The sequence below is a fragment of the Falco punctatus genome (genome assembly GCF_963210335.1).
Source record: "Falco punctatus genome assembly, contig: scaffold_42, whole genome shotgun sequence".
NCBI lineage: Eukaryota > Metazoa > Chordata > Aves > Falconiformes > Falconidae > Falco > Falco punctatus.
The window spans coordinates 545,643-566,106 of NW_027660254.1; the positions used below are offsets into that span (position 1 = coordinate 545,643).

The following is a 20,464-nucleotide window of genomic DNA, read 5'->3' on the forward strand; positions in this document are numbered from 1 at the left end:
GTGTGATGTCCCCCCCGGGCTGCAGGAGCACGAAGCCGGTTTGGGGAGCGGGGGGGGGGTGTTTTTCAGACTCAAATGGAGCCTTGTTGAGAGGGGCTCGGGGGGTGGGCGCGGCGCGGAGCCAGCCTGGCAGGCTGCAGCCCCCCGAGCCGGAGAGGGACATCTCTGTGGGAGAGGTGCCTCCGGCCGTGGTGGCACATCGGGGAACCCTCCTCTCCCTTCAGGCAGGAGGTGGGTGTGGATGTGACCAGTGGTGCCGGGTCCCCCTGCAACGTGGAAGAAGAATCCGTAAACGGACGCTGATGGTGAGCGTGGCCCTGCGGTGCGGGGCTGAGGCGGGGCTGGGAAATCCGGATCTGATGCTCTGGCAGCTCTGCCTGGAGGCAGAAGTGATCCCAAGGGCTGGAGGGTCCTGCCCAGCTGGCAGTCGGGAGGGGCTGTGCTCACCCGTGTCTCTGAAGTTGGAAATACCTTTGTAGTTCTGCATTTCACGTGTCATTTCCCAAACAGCACGGGCAGGAGGAGGGCCTCGCTGCTGTTTATGGGATGCTCTGGAGAAACCTGCCTCTGGCTTTAGTGTGTTTTGAGAAAGTCCAGGACAGACTTGCTTCATTTTCTAATGAGGGAATTTTTCTTTCTCCCCAGGCTACAAAACCCAAGAAAAGTTTAAGAGGTACGTACATATGCTGCAGGCTTTCCTTTTGCTGTCCGTAGGTGCTTCGATCTGCTGGGAATGCCTGGGGCGGGGGAGGGGGGGGGGGACACACTCTCAGGTGGCAGTCCTGGCTACTGAAATGTTTCATGATCCTTCTCTGAAAGCTGCAGATGGTTGAGTGCATCATCATGTCGTTCCTGAACCAGAAATTTTCACCTGCCTCTCACATCAAGCGGATTTGTTTATTGAGGTCCCACATTCCTTTCTTGTGGGCTTTCCCAAATTCAGGGGAGAATATAAGCATTTGTTTCAGTTCTTCCCATCACCTTATCCCTGTTTGGAGGGATACTGTTTGGAGGCCTCTTGCAGCCCCTGATACTGAAGCAGTGCTTTTGGGGTTGCCCAGGGACTCGAGATCCTGCGGGGTGAGAGCTCACAGGTTAAGTGCTGCTTGTGGCCAGTGACTAACTGAATACAAAGCAGCTGGTTCATTTGATAAAGATACCCCATTTCTGGCTAAGTGAAGCTAAATTTTTTATCCACAAAATACTGATCAGGTCCTGGCAGTTCTCTCTAGACTGACAAGGAAGGCCTGACGCTGATGATGCTTAAGACCAAAACTTTATTCTAGCAGATTTCCAAAGAGCAAGCCATACTGAAACTGGGAGCTTTCCTTTGCCTGCTTGGTGAGCTCACCTGCCTCAACAGCTTAATTTGTCTCATTTCAGGCTCCATCGATGATGTGCTTGGTGACCTCCTGGGCTATGATGGTAAAACGAACCTTCTTCTCAGCTGAAAGGGCAGCATCCTTCTATTCTTACTCCCCTCCTGGGAGCAGGAGGTGCTGGTGCAACAGCCATTGATCTGCAAGGGGGCTCCAGCTGTGAGGAGGGGATGGAGCAGGGAGCAGGGCTTCTCGGAGTCAGAGGCCATTGAATAGGCTGGACATCAGCTTTTGGGGAGGCAAAGTGAAGTTCACCTCTGATTAAAAGCCTCTGTGGCCCCGGGGTAGACAGCAGATCCCCCTTTGGAGTGCCTAGGTCAGGAATATGCCCGTGTCCATCATCCTCATCTCTCCCTGTCTTGTTTCCAGATGAAACCTCTGTTAAATCTGCCAAAGCTTCCCAGCCGGCTGTGGGCAGCAGTAGGAGAGCCCAGGACACTGGCTTGCAGGCCAGAAAGAAGTGAGTGCCTTTCAGACACAGCCTCTCCTGTGAGAGATCTCACTTGAAGATCTCTTTGTCCTCCCCAAATCCTTCTGATCTGCCCCATCCTTGGCTTTTCCACCTCCCTCCCTGCCCCAACAGTGATTGCCTGGGAAGGCGAGTTATCTTCTGTGATGCCTTTGGGAACTGGGAGCCCAGAGCCCGAAGCTTTCCAGCAAGAGTTGGGTGTCCCCCAGCCTTGTACATCTTCTGTAAATCTGCTTTGTAACAGTTGCTTAAATAGAGCAGTCCCAGCACTGCCGTCCTTTATCCCAGTGCTATTTTAGCCTCATTTTCTGCGTTGTACGATGCGGCTGGTGTGGCAGCCCTGTGTGGTCTCCTCTGCCTCCCGCTGCCTGGCCTGGCTTGGCTGTCCCTGGACACACTGGCCGAGCTCACGTGTGGTGCTGCTAACCCCCGGGCTTGTGTCATAGGTCCATTTTAGAAGATGATTTCTTCGACAGACTCCCTGCGAAGGACATAAATTCTGCAGAGGTGAGTCCAAGGTTCAGGAAAGAGCCTGGGAGTCCCGAGGGCTGGGGCTGAGCCGGGCCAAGGTTGCGGCGGTATCACCCCAGCCAGGTCAGCAGTGGCGTGCCAGCGATGAGCTGTGATGTCTGGCTGAAGAGGTAACCCCTCTCCAGCATCCCAGTGGGGTGGGGAAGACAGGACAGGGCGGGGGTGGTGGTGGAAGAAGGGCTTCCTGGTGCCTTGGGTGAGATGGAGCAAAGCTGGGGGGCACGTGCTGCTGCAGCCCAGCCTTCCTGCGTGCACTTTGGGTAAAGTGTTGTAGGAAGGACCTTCACCCAGAGCAACGGCCTTGGGTTTTCCTGATGCTTCTCCTAGAGGCAGCAGGATCTCAGCAAAGGAATTGGGGCACAGGGGGTTTCCAGAGAGGAGGACACCAGGAGGAGTTGGGCATGTATTCTTCTATCTCATAAAATGGATATCAAGGGATATGGGGTAAGGGGTGAGGAGTTTCCAAAAATCTCTTCCCCTCTGATGTCTCCCCTCCCTGGCATGCAGGGATCCAGTGTCTCCGACACAGACCCACAAGCTGTGCTGCAGACCCTGAAGGCAAGTCCTTAAATCCCCTCCATCTCCATCCATCCCCTCCATCTCCATCCATCCCCTCCATCTCCATCCATCCCCTCCATCTCCATCCATCCCCTCCATCTCCGCCCCAGCGCGCTGCCATGGCCTCCAGCACCAGCCTCCGAAGGGAGAAGCAGCTCTCACCCTGCTCCCCATCCTTGTCCTCTTGCTTTCCAGGATATGGACGACATGGAAGCTGATCTCCTGGGAATCCCGAAACCCAGTTCTGGGCCAGGGAAGGCAACTGTGAAAGGTCCTGGGAAATGTGACTTCTTGGGAGGAGGAGTAAAAAAAACAGGGAAGCTGGTAGCTCCTGAGGAAGGTAAAAAGGAGATTCTGCTATTCTTTTCACACCCTGATTGTAAACGAGCAGGGATATTTTCCTATCCTTATCTGGGATACGGAGCAAAAAGTGGATTTGTTCCCTAAAATGCTTTTCCTGGTTGCTTTTTGCAGGAGTGTTATTCTGGCCATGTGTTATCCCTTAGGAGATCCCTGGACGTCACTCACACCAGCAGCCGCTGCCACCTCCCACCAAACACCACTCGGCTGTTCCCTGGGGCGGTGCAAAGTGTTTCTGGTGGGGAGCCCCCTGCTCTGGGGGCAAGGAGAGCCAGAGGAGCTGCATTTCAGATCTGCCAGCCCCTAAAGTGCCCTGATCTTCCCCTGGCCCTTTTCTCCTCTGTTTGCAAGGAGACCCCTCCGGAGAGATGTGCACCTGGCAGGGCTGTGGGGGGGTCTGTCCATCACAGCGGGTGCTTTTAGGGGGCTGCCACCCAAAAAGCGACCCTTAGCTAGGGTGGGACCGGGGCATTTCTGCAGTACCTTGTCTCTGAGAGCCGTGGCCTCTCTTTCTAGGAGAGAAAGTGCCTGCGATGGAAAAGAAGGCGCTCTCATCCCCTGCCGCTCCCCGACACAACAAGAAATTTAACTTTGAAGGTGGGATCTCACTTCACGCGGCTGCGGGGGGGCACTGGGGGCTCTGCCCGTGCTCTTTGCCTCCTCGGTTAGCTGGAGGCTTGACTGGTTAATAAGATACGGAGTCCTTCACCCCTATGATGCTAGTGCAAATGTAATCCTTCAGAGGTGACCAAAGGGAAAAAAACCTCTGCATTCGAGGCCCTCCCCAGGACAGGACTGGGGGGTGATTCCTGGGGGCATTTGCATTTTTATATGTGCTTTGGTTTTTAATGATTGTAACACTTGGGAGCCCCTGTGTCAGGGGGGATTCTGTCCAGCTTCTGAACAGGGGAGTGGTTTCCTGGCACAGCTGAAATCTGGTTCTCAAAGCCTGTGCTTTAACAAAGATCAGGATCTGTTAAAATCTGTTAAAAAAAAAAAAAAAAAAAACAAAAACCCTAATGGGCTTTAGGTGATTTAGGTGGCCTTTCTCCCCTTTTTCTTTGCCTAAGCTGTGTTCAGGCATTAAAGCACCCAAATTTTTGAGTTATTTTCTTCCGGGAGGATGAAAACGTGGAAAAACTGAACGGAAATCTAAGTCTTTGAGTGTTTGAAGTTCACGGAGACTCAAGGGTATCCCAGGTCCCTGCAGGACCCGCGCTCATGGCTTTGGGCAGATACACTCTGCTGTCCCCACGTGCACGTTGGGGGAACAGTGGCTGGCGTAGTGCAGAGCTCTTCTTCTAAATAACGTTGCGTTTGTTTGTTTGTTTTGTTATTCTCTTTTCCTGTACCTGCTGGGTAATTCCCAGATTTAGATGATCCTTTGGCAGGACTTTTGTCTGATGAGGAGCAGGATGCTCCCAAGAAACCAGCTCCAACAGGTGCTAAAAGCAGCTCTGAGGAAAAACCAGAACAGAGCAAAGAGAAAGGTAAGTGGGGTTTCTCAGTGCATCCTCTTTGTATTACATAAATCAGCAGCATGGATTAGTCTGTGTGAGATCCAAAATGATTACATTGAAAGCCACCTAGTCCTACCTCTTATTAGCCAGTAACGTAATTTATAGAGCAGCTTGGTAACAGGGTTAATTGTGCCACAGCTCACCAAGTGCTTGATACTTGCAGTGCGCCGCAGATTATGGAGCTGAGCTTTCCTTTCCAGGAATGGAGGCTCTGATCTTACCTTTGACCTCATCCAGCCCGTTCTGCACGCATTGCCAAATGAGAACAAATTTTCTGGGTCAGGATTTGCGTGTCTGAGAGCAGCACCAGTCCATGCCACACCACAACTGGGGCACCTCTGGGTGGGATCCAGCTGTGGCTGTGTTACAGGCACTTGTCCCTCTTGTTCCTGCAGCAGGGATGCTAATGGGTCTGAGGGTCCCCTAAAATCACCTTTCACCCTGATAAATCTACTCTGGATGCAAGTAGCAGCTGGTGGGTTAGGGCAAGGTCTAAGGTGTGTTGGTAGAGAGGGACTTTAGGCAAAAGGGGACAGGAATTATCTGACTGGAAACTTTCAAAGCTAAAGAAGCTCCTGGCGTTATCCAGAGCTGGAAACCCCAGTGTCAGTGGCACCCAGCAGTGTCCCAGCAGTGGATGCATGGCTGCAGACCAGGCAGTAGTGCATTGCCGCTGTGTTACTTGCTGTGAGATCTGTTCGCTGATCTTAAAAATTACTTTTTAAATGGTCCTGAGAGATAAGAGCAGGCAGGGATGCTTTGATCTCCTGTTTAAAAAAAAAAAAAGCCCTGATCAAACCTTTACCATGTGTGATCCCATCCACAGAGCCACCTCCACCCCAGATGCCCCTGCACACCGTGGCCCCGGTCCAGAGGAGGGCTGAGCTCACTTTTGAAGATACTGATGACGACCTGATGCATGCGCTGGGACTTGGCAGTGGCTCAAAAGGAGCTGAGAAGCAGGGAAAGAAGGCAGAAAAGTAAGGGCAATGAAGAGGCAGTGAGAGTAAAGCAGGGGATGGCTTGTGCGTTGGGATGGTGCCAGCATGCTGTGGGGGGGGGGATGCTGGAGCTTCTGCCTGTGGGTCCCAGAAAGGGGCAAGAGCAGCCTCGTTTCACAGAGAAGAGCCAGAGCACCCTGGCAAGGCTGTGTGACAAGAAACAGCCCTGCCTCCCAGGGAAACCTATCTGCCACTGTGTCACCAACAGAGAGGTGCTCCGGCCAGCCCGCTCCAAGCTGGATGAGTTGCTGGGACGAAATTCCGTGGCCAAAATCCTGGAACAGCCAGGCACAGGAGAGCGCAGAGAGTTCAAACTGGATAAGAAGTACCAAAAGCAGCCAGGTGAGCGTGGCCAGGGATGCTGGGAAGGTCTGCAGAGGTGATGGCGTTGGCTTGGGAGGGCGAGATTGATTTCTAATGTCCTTGAAGGGGAAATACCCTTTCTGTAGTGGTCAGCAGGGTGGCTAATGGGCTCCCAGTCAGCTCTGGGGCAAAGGTGACTGATGCAAAAGTGTTGTACCCTGCCTTCGAGGCAGCCTGGGGGCATTTGCACAGCAGCTGTAACTCAGTTGCCTTTGGACATGGACTGATTCTCAGCAAAGCAACTTTTCCCAGCCACGTGGAGGAGACACGTTGCTTGCAGGTTTCCAGGGAAGATGTTTCCAGCTGTGTCTTCCCAGAGGCAGCAATCGCAGTGGGAATTGCAGGGGAGGAGGAGGAGGGCTGGTGTCTTTGCAAACAGCCGCTCCTCTAGGCGCTGACTCAAAGCTGCTTGTCTGAACAGAGAAGGAAGACGGCTGGGACAAGGAGGATTTTGTCTTTGGAGCGTACCAGCCGACGGTGGCCTCCATGCCCAAGGGCCAGCCGGCGAGGAGGCAGCCTGTGAGGTATTGTGCTCTGCGTGTGGAGCTCCAGCCAGCAGCCACGCTGCCCCCGCGGCAGAGCGGGCAGGGTCCCCGGGCAGGGTCCCCGGGCAGGGTCCCCGGGGTCCTCTCACAGGCACGTATGTGACTGCTTCTCCTTGCAGCAGGTTTCCAGCCGAGAACAGCAGCGAACCAAAACCAGAACCCCGCTCCAAATCTCCTCCTTCAGCCAGGCACAGCCCTGTGCGGAGCAGCCGGACTCGAGGTGACTGGCTGGGCTTGAAAGATGAGGATTTTATGGATGCGAAGCCAACATCTGCAGCAAAAGCCAATCCTGCAGTGAGCTACCCCAGCCCTGGCACAGCCCAGCAGCCCGGCCCCACCAGCCAGCTCCCGGCTGCAGAGGCAGCGCTGGCTAAACCTGACCCGCTGGAGGAAGACAACTGGCTGAGCGCTGCCTTGTCTCGCAAGAAAGCCCAAGCACAGGCGAAGGCTCAGGAGCAAAGTGCCAAGCCCTTGGAGTCCCCAGAAGGAGGGCTGGATCCCCACGCTCCTGTCAGGTAAAAGCACAGCTGGTGGCCACAGGGCTCCCATCATGCAGCTGCTCCAACAGGACGTCTCAGAAATCCTCTGCTCGGATTTAAGAAATCCATTTTAAGTGCTCTCTTGCCTCGGGTTGGGTTAATAACGCAGAGGTTTCTCCCACTGGTGCAGCCTGCAGGGCCATCGCACCTCTGGGCTCTCCTTCTAGTCATGGCTGAGATTGCATGTGCTGCCCCAGGTCCTGTGGGATTGTCCTGGATCAGCATACCCCCACGAGCTCCACGCATGCTCCTCATTCCTGCCTTCTTTCCCCTTCGTTCCTCCTAGTTCCAGGAAAACCACCTCCTCCAGCTGAGTTGGCACAGACAGGTTCAGGCTTGTGCCATTGGGATGGGACTCAGAAGTGAATTGCAGAGAAGCAGCCGCGTGTGTCGTGGGCAGGGGCATGTTGCCCAGGGGAAGGGGGTGGATGCAGCAAGGAGGAACTGGTGTTCCTCCAGAGATGGAGGTTCTGAGGTGTCTTTGCTCCCTCTGAAGCCAACAGGTTGAATCCTGCCGCAGCTGAGTGGGATAGGTTTTCACCTGCAAGGCAGGAACTGGTGTTGAGGGAAAGGATCTTGTCTTTCCTTGCCTCCTGGGCTCTCCCCCATGGGATGTTTTTTGCTTGCAGCCAGCCAGCCAGCCCCACAGGAGCACCGCAGCAGGCAGCTGTCCCGCAGGACCAGGCAGCGAGTGCAGATGGCTCCAGGTGAGGCCTCCTTCACCTTTCAGACACCTCCACAAGGGAGAATTCCTGTGGGAAGCGGCTGCATGTGTAGGTGGGGGAGCGGGGAGGGCTGGTAGCCAGCCGTGACCACTTTGGTCTGGGACCTGTGTAACCGGGAAGGAAGGCAGCGCTGAAGGATCGTCGGGCCCTTGCCTGTTCGATCGCAGTGCGACAGCCAAGCTTTAAACTTGCAAAAATGCCAAGCGGGATAATGTCTGCGTGCCTCTCCCTGCGCTGTGACACTGCTGTGCGTCACTTGTGTCTCTGTGCCCACGCAGGCAGCCGGTCCCCTGGCTCAGCACCACGAAACAAGCCTCGGTTCAACCATCGGATCCTGCGAAGGGGCATCCCTCCAGAAATGCCGGTGCCTTGGGTGCGTTTCCTGTGGTTGTACGGTTCGGGCAGCAGAGATTTGTACAGTTTGGTATGCGGAGAAGGGTCTCCCTGCCCTGAAAAAAACCCAAAACCAACCCCCCAAAAAAAGGCAGGAACCACAGCACTTCCCTTGGCCACATGAATGCTGCCCAGGCTTTGACCAGCCATTGTCGGAGCAGGTTGCTGAGCTGCAGGATCCCACCATCCCCATGTCTGCTGGTGTGCTGGGGCACACTGAGCTCCGCAGTGCTGCCTTTGGGGTTTCGGAAGGCTGTGAGGGACTCGCTTTGCCGGAGCAATGGGTGTGCATAAGTTCACGCTGCCCCATCTGTCTTCCCTTTGCTGCCCCCACACTTGTCCCACCAGTGCTATGTGCTGGAAAGACCCCCTTCTGCTCTGGGCTGTGGCTGTGCGCCGGTTCAGAGGCCGCTGAAAGTGGCTTAGGGGACCCAGTCTCCTCCCTAGGTGATGGAGATGGAGGAGGAGCTGTGCTTTGTCCCTTGATTTACTCTGCAGAGCAGAGTCCCACCGTTGTGTGTGGAGTGGGGATGCAGACACGGACAAGCCTGTCTGACCCTCTGCCCTCATTGCCAGCTCCCAGAGCGGAGCGCGACCCTCATCGCTGTGCCCAGGAGACCCAGGCCCTCATCCTGCTGGGAGGGGATGGTTCCCATTGCTATATTCAAATCATGGACTTGTCCAATTTTCAGCCTCTACAGGCTCATTCCCAGGAAAGCAGGAGGCACCAGGCCCTGCCCCGCTCACTCAGGTAGGTGTGCTGGGTCCGTGCCCCGAGCGGTGCAGGATCAGGGCAGCGATCGCGAGCCCTCCGCTGCCGACTCGCCGCCATCCCGCTCTGTCCGTGCTCCCTCGGCCTGAGGAAGGATGTGCCCCACTTTGCATCTCTGGGAAGCCGTGTCCATGGAGGCAAAGAGTTTGGAGCTCCCCGAGGTGCCACAAGTTGCGTTTATCAGGCCAAAGCATGGGTGCTATGGATGCTTTGTAAATCATGTGTGTTTATAGCCCTGCATGGCCTGAGCAGCATTTACACAGTTCCCCAGGCATATATACATATTATATTAACTAGACAACAGAGGCTCCAGGTGATAAAGGACTTTTTCTTCAGTTGATTTTCCCCAGTATAGTGTTGAAGATGCTCTGAGATTATTTCTAGACAACTGAAGGAGAATTGAAGCCTTTCACAGAGAAGGCAGCTCTTGCTTGGTCTTTGAAGCCTCTCCTTCTCATCCAGCTGGGCTCCTCGCCCTGCCCTGGTGGTGGGACACATGTTGTCTCCCAGAGGGCTTGTGGTCTCAGCCTTGATTCTGCCCCCAGAGAAGGAAGAGCGCAGCATGCTTGTGTCTGGGGTGGGGGCTGCCGAGTGTCACCTGGGGAGAAGGGACCCACGCCAGCACGGGGATTGGGCTGGGGAGGGGGTGGGGGTGGTACTGCAGTAGGCTGGAGATGGATCGCCGTTTCCAGGCTAGGAGGAGATGTTCTCTCCAGGGCTTTACCTCCCTGAGAGCATCCCTGTGTCTCCGCAGGTTCCTGCACCCAGGGCACATGTCCAGGCTGCCCCGCAGCTGCAGGTAAGGCAGGTGCCTTCTTTTGGAGGCTGATGGCCGCACCACAAAGCCACTGATCCTGAAGGGCCTCGATCTTCTCTCTCCATCCTTGTAGGCAGAGTTCTCAGCCCCGGGCTTGCAGCATGAGACGAGGCAGGGGGCTCCCGCAGCCCAGCTCCATGAGGATGCATCAGGCTGCCAGGCAGCGCTGCTGAGCGCCCAGGCCCGTGTGGCAGAGCTGGAGAGCCAGGTGAGCCCCATTGCCTGCTGAATGGGGGACCACGGGTGACCCAGAGGGAGGAGAAGGAGCCATATCCTGTCCCAATAGCATCAGGGTGACAGGGGAGAGAGGTGAAACCTCCCTGTCCAGAGACGCCTATGGCCACCAAGTGCTGCTGTGGGAGTTCTGTCCCCAGGGCAGCACAAGGACTTTCTCTCCGGGTGCCTGGCAGGTCCGAATGCTGGAGCTGGAGCAGACACAGCACAAACTGTTGCTGGAAAATCTCCAGCAGCGGCACCAGGAGGAACTGAATCTCCTTGAGAGCACCCACAGGTACCAGCCTCTCACCTGTGCTTCCCTCCTCGCCTACAGCTCTGTCTCTCCTGGGGTGGGAGTGCTGGGATGCTTCCCAAATCCGCCCCTGGGGCAGGTGGGCGCAGAGCCATGTCGATGTGGACGTGGTGGGGGCAGAGAGCAGCCCCACAGGTGAGCCAACATGGGAGTCCACTCTCATCACCACTGTCCCCTGGGTGACAAGGAGGAGGGGCTGGTCCCATTGCCAGCGCACCCCCAACCAGGCAGCACAGTGGGCAGTAGCAGGAGGGTTCAAGGCTCAGGTCTGCGTGTTTCGCCATGCACACAGCAACACTGATCTGCTCGCAAACCCCTGTGTGCGCTCTGCGGGGGGGGGGGGGGGGGGGGGAGTGCTGGGTATTGCTGTGGAAGCAACACTTCTTCCTGGCTGTGACCTCTCGGGGCAGGAACCAGGTGAAGGTGGTGGAGGACACCTACGGGCAGCGGGAGGAGAGGCTGCGGCTGGAGAAGGAGCAGCTGATGGCTCAGCTCCTGCTGCAGAGCCAGGATGCGGAGCGGGCACGGGCAGAGCTGCTGGCGCAGCACCAGCAGCGCCTGGCCACGCTGGAGCAGCAGAACAAGCTGGAGATGGAGCGTCTGCAAGAGCTGCAGAGGTGAGAGTGGCACGAGTGGCACACACGTGTGGCTGGTACCCACAGTCTCAGCGAAGGAACCAGGGAGTGGTTTGGGGACATGGTGAAAGGAGAAACCAGACTCCAGAAGCACTGGGTTGTGGGCAGCTTGGTGCCTTTTGGAACGGGGATTTGCTTTGTAGGTGGACACAGGGAGATCTGACTGGAGACGTGGTTTCAGAGTGAATGCATTGTATTTTGAAAGATGCTGAACCCAATGTTTTATCTTCCCCCAAATCTCTTTTATTCAGGTCAGTGAGTTCAGTGAGTCACTGATGTCCACATAGTTTGGGTCAATGACAAATCAGTTTTTGGTAGAGGAGCTCATAACCCCAAAATTGGGCCCATCCCAAATGTGGATGCCTGTCGGTGGAATGCCCCAGGACAGACCCCCATGCCAGCTCAGCTCCTGGCACCTGATTCTCAGCCCCACAACCAAGCCTCTCCCACAATGCCTATCATGGGGAGCACTGGTTTGTGCCAGCCTGTGGCAGGCTCCTTCCCCGTGTCCCGCAGGGTGTCTGTCCAGGAGATGCGCAAAGACCACGAAGAGCAGCTCCAGCGGCTGAAGCGGCTGAAAGACCAGGAGATCGATGCAGTGACCAGCGCCACATCGTACACCAGGTACTGACAGTTGTGTTCCCACATTGGTCCCTGGCCACAGCATTCCCTGTCCTACACGAACCAGGCTTGGACCATGGCAACAGGGGCCATCCCCTCTCCCACCCACTGCCTGCGGGGATGCTGAGCTGTGTAATACCCGTCAGTGCCCCCCGGAAGCAGGAGCTGCATCTTCCTACTGCTCTGCTGTGACCCAGAGAGGTTCAGGGCAGGGCTGCCCGGCCTTTGGGCCACCAAATATCCCCCTCTCCATTGCGGTGAGATGAAGTGTGTCCCACAGGGGTGACCCTCCCCTCACTTCTCTCTGCAGGTCTCTGAATGGCATCATCGAGCGGATGGAGAAGTTCTCCAGCAACTTGCATGACCTCTCGCGAAAGGTGGAGGCCACACACCACACCACCTCCCAGGAGCTGGCCATGGGGGTACGGCAGCGGGACGAGCAGCTCAAGGGTATGTCTGCTGTTCCTCTGTGCCGGAACGGCTGCGGGGTCTCCACCGGAGCTGGGGGTACCCAGAAAACAAGGAGAAGTTGCTCTGAGTCAGCCAGAGGCTGGGAGCTGAGGCTGGCAAAGCCTTGCCTGCCTTGGTCACTGGACATCTCGGGGTCTTCCCTTTACAAAGCAGTGTCCTGGGGATGTGCCAGGGGTGATGAGCACAAACACACAGTTTTTCTGTGAACATGGTGTGGATAGAAGGGAAGAACTTCCCGCCTCATGCTGCTCGTGCCTCTCCCCAAGTGCTCCAGGACAGGCTATCGCAGCAGCAGAGGGACATGGAGGAGGAGCGGAGCCGACTCCAGGAGGTGATCGCTAAAATGGAGGCCAGGCTGAGTGAGCAGACTCGGCTGCTGGAGCAGGTGAGCCCACACTGTGTCCTCTGCCCGGGTCGGCCCTCCTGTCTGGGTATGGGGTATGTGTCTCACCAACTGGAGGTTCCTGGCCTGGAGGTTGTGAATAGCATCTGTCACCTCTGTGTCTGAACGCAGGAGCGATGGAGGGCAACGGCAGAGCAATCCAAAGTGGAATTACTGCAGCACTCACTGGAGGAGCAGCGGCGAGTCATGACCCAGCAGCTGTCCATGGAGCGAGCAGAGCTGGAGAGGGCGAAGGTGAGGTGGGGCAGACATCTCCAGGGCTGCACTGCATTGTGTGGTGGAGGCAAGAGCTGGGTGCTGGGCTGCAGCATCCTTCTGCAGCTCTCTGCCTCCTCAGCCTCACACAGGGGGAATCGCAGTCAGGCCAGCCCTCTGGCTCACGGATGCAGGAGGCCGCGGTGTGTGCGCATGGCACGTGCTGGTTCTTGAGGAACACGGGACCAGAGCTCACGGTGACAGGGTTCACACCAGGCACCGTGGGCTTGAACCAGCCCCTAGATGTTGCACGGCAGAGATGGGTTAAAGGAGAAAAATCCTGTGGCGAATGGGACTTAGTGCTTCTTCTCTCCCTCTCTGGCAACGCTCCCCAGAGTGCTCTGCTGGAAGAGCAGAAGTCCGTGATGCAGAAGTGCTCGCAGGAGCAACGGAAGCTGGCAGCCGAGTGGGCTGAATTTCACACCCAGCAGCAGCTGAGGAAGGAGCAGATGGAGCGCAACATGGACCGAGCCCTGAAGATGGACTCACAGAGAGAGGGCACCATCATGAGCCTGGCCAAGGTACCACAGTAGAGCCCCTCTCCATGGCCTCCAGCACCACCTGGCAGCTCACGGATGGGTCCTGCCCACCGGGGAGATGTTCAGCCCTGCCTTCAGGTGTTTAAAACAAGTTTTAAGAGACATCACTGCGGTGGTGAGAATCGGGCTGTTCCAGGAGCAGCCTCCACCAGCCTGTTTTAGATGTTGACTGAAGCATCAGTCACCTCTGTCTCTCCCCTTTGCCTGTGAGGAGTTTGGGCAGCCAGACCAGGCACAGCCGCCTCCATTGTAAGTCTGGTGAGAGGAAACCCCCATGGTGGGTTAAACAGAACCTCCCCATGCCATGGGGACATGTTTGGAGCCAGTTCTCCCCCCTGGAGCTGTCCAGAGGAGATGTGTGGCACAGACTGTGGCAGGGCTGCATTTCTGAGGGCTACCAGGGTGGAAAATAACCATTCAGGCTGGGTGTTTGCACTGCTGACAAACTGCCAAGCCTTGAGCATGTTTTAGAGTGTGTAGCATGGGTGAGGGGCTCCGTCCTTTCTGGGGAAGGAGTGTGTGTGTGTGTGTGTGCCTGTACAATCCCAGCTCTGCCAACCCTGGTGCCCAAGGGTGGGTGGATGAGAGCATTGGTTGGGTACCTGGTGGTGTTGCTCTGCACCCCAAACTGGCAAACACAAGAAGGAAAACAGGGGCAGATCTCTCCCATCACTTGGGGGGACATGAGATAGTGTCCAGGATAGGGCAGGTAGTGCATTGATTTTCCCCATGCCCATCCTAGGAGCAGGCAGAGCTGAAGATCTGGAGCCATGAGCTGAAAACCAGGGAGGAGCAGCTGGTGAGGGACAGGGAGCTGCTGGACAAGTCCTGGCAGGAGCTGAGGCTGGAGAAGGAGAAGGTGGGCAGGGCCACACTGCGCATCCAGCAGCAGGAGGAGCAGATTAAAAGCACGACCAAGGTAAGTGAAGCATCTGCGCTGCAATTCACAGCTGGGGTTTCACATCCCTCCTTGAGTGCTGAATCCCAGCGCTGTCCTGGGAGGGGAACAGGGGGTGCACAAAGGAGCCCTGCCCCAGGGCAGCGAGGGTCCCTGTCCCCAGCCTCCTCAGCTGCTCTGCCTTGCAGCTCTCATCCCAGAAGTACAAGGAAGGGGAGCAAGCCCTGCAAGAGGCATGCAGGATAGAGTCCGAGCACCAGAGGAGGCTGCAGGTCATGGAGCAGCAGCTGGAGCAGCTGAAGCAGCAGGAACAGCGTCTTCACGAGGCAAAGACTCCCTTGCCTTTCCTTCTTGGCCTGGGGCCGCTGTGCCAAGGGCCTGAACCTTTGCCAACAGTTTCTCTCTCTTTCTCCCGGGGATGGGGCAGGAGCGGCTGAGCATGGCTCGCCAGAGGAGACAGCTCGAACAGATACGTGAGGAACTGCCCACCAACTCTGCGATGCTGCTGAACACAAACCAGGGCCTCAGTGCCCCTAGGAGAGGCCTCTCCAGCACACCGTGTAAGGCTTCCTGCACGCTGCTGGGGGAGGGGGGGGACAGGACATGCTGGGGGCCAGTTGCACTTGTATTCCACTTCTCAGGAGGCTTGGGATGTTCCTGGGGGCTCATCACACACTCAGATGTGAGTTGGCCTCCTCACATCCTCTGAAGGAGCTCAGCAGAGACCTCTGAGCCAGGGCAGTGCCAGGAGGGGGCAGAGGGGGCAGGAAGGAGAGGCAGGTGGATTAAAGGCCGTTTGCAGTGGGAGGTTGGGGAGGACCCTGCTGCAGGGACATGCAGGCAGCAAAAAAAGGGACACTTGTCCGTCTGCTGTTCCTCTAACGGCAGCGGTACCACACGGTTGGGCTCTTGTTCCAGGTTTTCCACTTCCCACCAGCGCGCTCCCTTGGCATAGCCCAGGGGGTAGCAGGGACACTGGGGCTGGCCCCACCGAGCTCTACGCCACATTGTTGCTGCTGAAGCACAGGGCCCAGCAGGTGAGGTGGTGGGAAACCAGGGCTGGAAAGGGCTTCAGACCAGCTGGGTGGGAGCAGGGCTGGGTGAAGCCTGGGTTGAGCCTGACGGCCACAGGGTGGGTGTGAGATCGTTGCTGGGCTGGGTGGGCTCGCAGAAGCCGTGGGCACCTAGAAGAGTGATACCAGCAGCAAGGGTTGGTGCGTCCTCACGGCTTGTTTCAGGCTGGTTGATAACATCCTTGGCTTGATGGCGTTGCCCCATCCCTGGGTGGCAGAAGCCAGCTCTGCTGGGCTCTGGCTTCATGATGTCCCCATCCTCAGCCCCCTCCTTCCCTGCTGGGTCCTTCCCCAGGCAGGGATGCTCTTTGAGCCTTCCTCTGTGGGCCTCACTCGGTGTGAGGTTATGGGCTCTGTGGGGAGCCCATACACCCCGGGGGCTACCACAGATGGGTACCTGCCCGCTGCTCGCCGCACGGAGGAGGGTTTGGGATACTCCCATCACTCGTGAGCAGCACCCTGGCCTGTGACCCCATTTCTGTGGCACTCTGATATCCGTGCCATCTATCCCTCTCTTAGGACCATGATTTCTTAGAGAAGGAGCAGTTCTTCCTGGACACCCTGAAGAAAGCAACCTACAACACTTCATCTCTGTCAGGCTGAGGAGGTGGCATCCCCACGCACCCCAAGGGATGGCTGTGCCTGTCCCCGCAGGAGGCTGCTGTGGAGGAAAATAAACAATAAATAATCCCAGTTCTCTGCTGAGGAAGTGTCCTCTTTAAAAGCAACCTCGGAGTGTTCAGAGCGTGAAATCCATCCCTGGGCTGGGAAGTCTGGCCTCCATCCCTCAGGGCCAGTGTCCCTGGCCACCTGGCAGGCACTGCTGGGAGGCAGTGGCCACCGTGGGTGTGAGAAACTATGGACTAGGGTATTGTTTATTAAGATTTATGTTAAGCTCAATGTAAAGTTTAGGCAACAAAATATATGAAAACGCTTATGCAAACAGCTACCAGACACTGCTTGTGAAAGATAAGATAACCGCCAGATGTCCAGGATGCCTCTTGTGAAAGATAAGATAACCGCCAGATGTCCAGGAACCGACAGAAACAAGACAGACAACCCCACATAAGGATATATGAGTGAAGGGTCAATACCTCCACTACTTCATGAACACGGGTAAAGATGTATAAAAAGGGACTGTTTGAACTGCTCAGGGCGGCAGTTGGTGGAGCGCAGACTCCCCTGCCGTCCAGCGCTGTCTTTGCTCATATTCTACTTGCTATAATTAATAAAATTTTAATTGGATTATGATCCGTTGTGGTCTCAATTTATAACAATTTCTGGTGCCGTGACTCGGATAAGGAACAGTGGGCTTTGGTCCTCCGGGGAGGCGCCCCGCGACATTTCGCGGCCCCGCGACCAACAGCTTACTCCAACCTTACCGACGAACCTAAATTCTAGAATAATGAGCAAAGGAGAAACCGGTAAAATCCCATAAAAATTCTGTGCACGAGAGTCCGGACGAAGATGCAGGACGCGTAAGTATATTGCGAATTTGTTCGCAAGGTTTGCCGTTCGGGCGGGATTGGGTTTCCTGGAATATAACGAGTGAGAGGTTCGATATACTGAACCAAGCGAGTGCGGACTCTTAAGTACTGCGTCTCCCATCTCCCGCGAGGGACTGGGCCAGGAACAAGGGGAGCGAGTGAGTGTATGTTTGTGGATATTCCAGAAGATGGGGGCGAAGGGCAGCAAGCCTTCGACTCCCATGGGAAGGGTACCCACTGTACCTAAGAATACCCCTCTGGCATATATCTTGGACAATTGGAGATATTTCCCTGGAACCCTAGGGAAAGATAAGCAGAAAGTGATAGAATATTGTACTAAGATATGGGGAGGGAAGAAGATTTCTAAAAATGTCTTTTGGCCAGTCTATGGGTCAGAAGAAGATTGGGTAAGACAGCAATTAAACCTCTGGGTTAATAATAAAAAAAAAAACACTTAACCCGGAGGAGAGTCAATATGCGGAGGTGTGGCTAAAAAACCGGGAGCTAGACTTTACCTGCTGAATGAAATAAAAAAACTAAACAAAAGAAAAAGAAGGGAGAGTTAGACGAAACCCTTCTAACCCCCCCTCCTTACATTCCTCCTCCTGCTCCTGCAGAGGTCCCCAGAGCGCCCATTCCCCCACCAGAGTCGGAACAAGGGTCTCCCCCTCTTCCTAAACGCGTAACTAGAAGTCAAAAAGGGGCAGCTCAAATATACCCCCTAAGAGAAAAGCCCATGGGGGGGGACCTCAACCTGTGATCGGATATATTTCTGTGCCTCTAAATTCGGCTGACCTATGAGATTTTAAAAGGACCGAGATGGGACACTTAATTGAGGACCCACTCGGAGTGGCAGAAAGATTAGATCAATTTCTGGGACCAAACCTTTATACTTGGGATAAGATGCAATCTATCCTTTGTCAATTATTTACTACCGAGGAAACCCAGGGACCCCAAGCAGATATTAAATGGCCACTCCAAAGACCTAATTGGGATAATCAGGATCCAGCGCATAGAACTCACATGCAGGACCTGAGAACTATAGTAATTCAGGGGATTAGAGAAGCAGTACCCCGTGGCCAGAATATCAATAAAGCATTTAATGAAATGCAAAAGAAAGATGAGAGCCCCACTGAGTGGCTGGAACGACTGAGGAAAGCCCTTCAGCTGTACTCTGGGGTAAATCCAGACAACCCTTTAGGGCAAGCGCTCCTCAAAACTCAGTTTGTGGCAAAATCATGGGAAAAACTTTAGCGGAACACTTCAGCAGGAGAGGACAGATAAGGGTGAAAGAAATAATTAAGCAAGAAAAGCAGATGGCCAGCAAGGGCATAAATTACCTTAGACTGATAAGAACACTGCAAATGAGCAAAAGGTGAAAAGTACACCATGAGGAAGACCTACAGCCTTCCTCCCATAGACCACTGCACACATTCTAAAGACCCCGGCCCACAATTTTTGGAAGAATCTGCGCAAGCGTGAAAGACTGATAAGCTAATTAGCATACGAAGCGAGGGTAGGCGGGTTCAGGTAATGAATATGTATAGGCGTTAATGGAATATTCATTGTTTCAAGCTTATTTGCTGCAGTGTTGCTTATTTTGGTTACCGGATTTATGGAATGTGGAATTTGACTTTGATAATTGTTACTGTGATTTTGGCTATATTTTTGATAATAATAGTGAGCTCTTGGTGTTGCTGTAGAAAGATACCTGTGTGTTGCATTTTGTAAGTAGTAATTCTGTAAGTGATAAGTGTGTTCTGTGAGTGTAAGCTGGGAAAAATGGGAGGAAAGCAGAGTGGTGGGATTTTAAAGAAAAATCCGCTAGGGTGTGTTTTGAGTCACTGGAAGGATATTGGAGGATCCGCTGGTGGAAATGTGAATAGGAAAACATTGATAAAATATTGTAATCAATGGTGGCCGCTTTATAAGCTGGAATGTGGAGAAAAGTGGCCTTTTAATTAATAATTACAAGGTTATTAATAATTGTTATACTCATTTATGCTGGAAATGTGAGAACATTTCTGTATTCAGTATATTACAAATGTTGGTATGTGGTTATTGTCTTGAACATCCGAGGGGTGAATGTGAACCTCTGTATGTTTTAAAGTGTATATGGTGTAAAGAATTATTATATGTATGGTGGCGACAAGAAATTGAACGCCCTGACTGTAAGGTTTGGACGCCTTGGGATAAGAGAGAGAGCTGTAAGTGAAATTAGAGTCTCTGTGGCTGGGATAGCGATTGAGATAATAGTAAGAAAGGTCACTGGAAGGAAATGGGGGGGGCAGCTGGGGGAAGCGTGAATAAGAGAACTTTGGCTAAGTACTGCAATCAGTGGTGGCCCCTGTATAAGTTAGGGGACAGAGAAAATGGCCCTTAAACGGCACACTGAATTATAATGTTTTGCTAAAATTAATGTTATTTTTAAGGCGAGAGGAAAAATGGGATGAAGTAATGTATGCTGGTATGTTTTTCACTCTGAGGAATCACCCAGAGTGGCAAAAGAGTGTGGTATTAACCTAGCTCCACAAGATCCCTTAATATTAGCAATGGAAAAGGATCAGAGGGGAGGTTGTGGTTCCTTCTATGGAGCAACCAGAATGAAACACGTTGTAAGATAAAAAAACTTGTGCTAATGTATGTAAGATCTGAAGCCGGGGGGGGGTGTGTGGGGTGTGGAGAGTAAAAAAACCCTGTGAAAGTGTTAAAGTATTGGGGTGAGTTTGTACAAAGCCCCGTACCCCCTCGAAGGTGCGGCTGAGTCACGCTGGATGCACGGCAGGGTGTTTGCTGTTTGCCTGCGAAGGCTGATATGTAATAACACAGACTTAAAGCAACAAGTAGCAGATGTGCATTCAGGGTAAGAAAGAGTTAAAACAGAAGTGCTGCTGCAGAGGCAGGCTTGTGTAACCTGCAGAGCAGGAAGAGCATCTCCTGCCCCGAACCCTTCTGCTGGTGGGGAGGAGGGGGTTGCTGTTGCTGACGATTGAGCAGAAGGACCTGACAATGTCACCCCGATTGCTGCAGCATTTGCAGCACAATAGGACCGGTAACGGCCCCTCTAGGGCAGGCAGCGGGTCTGAGGAGAGTAAAGGTGAATCTCTGATGGGGAAATTTAGATGTTTGAAAGTCAGTTGTGAATAGGACTGGATAAAGGTTCGAGTTGATTTTTACTAAGGTAATCGTGATGTAGAAAAGTTGGTGAATACAAAACCAACTTATTTGGTGTTAAACCTCAGTGAAAAGAATTTGTTACAGTTGTGGGAGCTGCTGGCCACCAGGAAAACATCCTGAAACCTTTAAAGTATAAACTAAGAAAACAAGTAAGAATGCCAAATTCACCAAAATCTTTAAGTGGAAAAGAAATCTTTAACCAGGCATATCTGGAAATAAATTCCAGGTAAGGAAAAAATGCTTTACCTGTTACAGTAAAAATGATAAGGGGAAGGTCTGCCTAGTTCAGGTAAAACAATATCCCTTGCTCAGCAAGGCTATGGGGAATATTGGCAGAAAAACTCAAATAAAATACACTCTGTAGCAGTTCTACTAATGTAAATCTGTGTGTTTTACCATGACGG

At 54.0% G+C, this 20,464-nt stretch overlaps 2 protein-coding genes across 2 annotated transcripts; both read left to right on the forward strand.

The window, feature by feature from the left end:
- Positions 1-224: 224 nt before the first annotated feature.
- On the forward strand, positions 225-2,949 carry LOC308057361 (fas-binding factor 1 homolog; the record flags this gene model as incomplete). The annotated part of the gene is made up of 6 exons (XM_080411482.1): positions 225-305; positions 646-673; positions 1,384-1,425; positions 1,749-1,839; positions 2,295-2,355; positions 2,887-2,949. The coding sequence occupies exons 1-6, from the start codon at positions 303-305 to the stop codon at positions 2,947-2,949; spliced, it is 288 nt and encodes a 95-aa protein (XP_080267608.1). The 5' UTR covers positions 225-302.
- A 186-nt stretch (positions 2,950-3,135) lies between these two features.
- LOC308057352 (fas-binding factor 1 homolog) lies at positions 3,136-16,101 on the forward strand (the record flags this gene model as incomplete). Its single annotated transcript, XM_080411470.1, has 24 exons — positions 3,136-3,277; positions 3,814-3,894; positions 4,668-4,787; positions 5,644-5,797; positions 6,027-6,160; positions 6,603-6,705; positions 6,846-7,241; positions 7,895-7,972; positions 8,269-8,363; positions 9,076-9,134; positions 9,910-9,954; positions 10,046-10,180; positions 10,383-10,483; positions 10,912-11,118; positions 11,653-11,760; positions 12,068-12,207; positions 12,495-12,613; positions 12,743-12,865; positions 13,222-13,407; positions 14,168-14,344; positions 14,512-14,649; positions 14,751-14,883; positions 15,242-15,360; positions 15,916-16,101. 24 exons carry the CDS (start codon positions 3,136-3,138, stop codon positions 15,997-15,999), a joined length of 3,177 nt encoding a protein of 1,058 aa, XP_080267596.1. The 3' UTR covers positions 16,000-16,101.
- Positions 16,102-20,464: the final 4,363 nt, after the last annotated feature.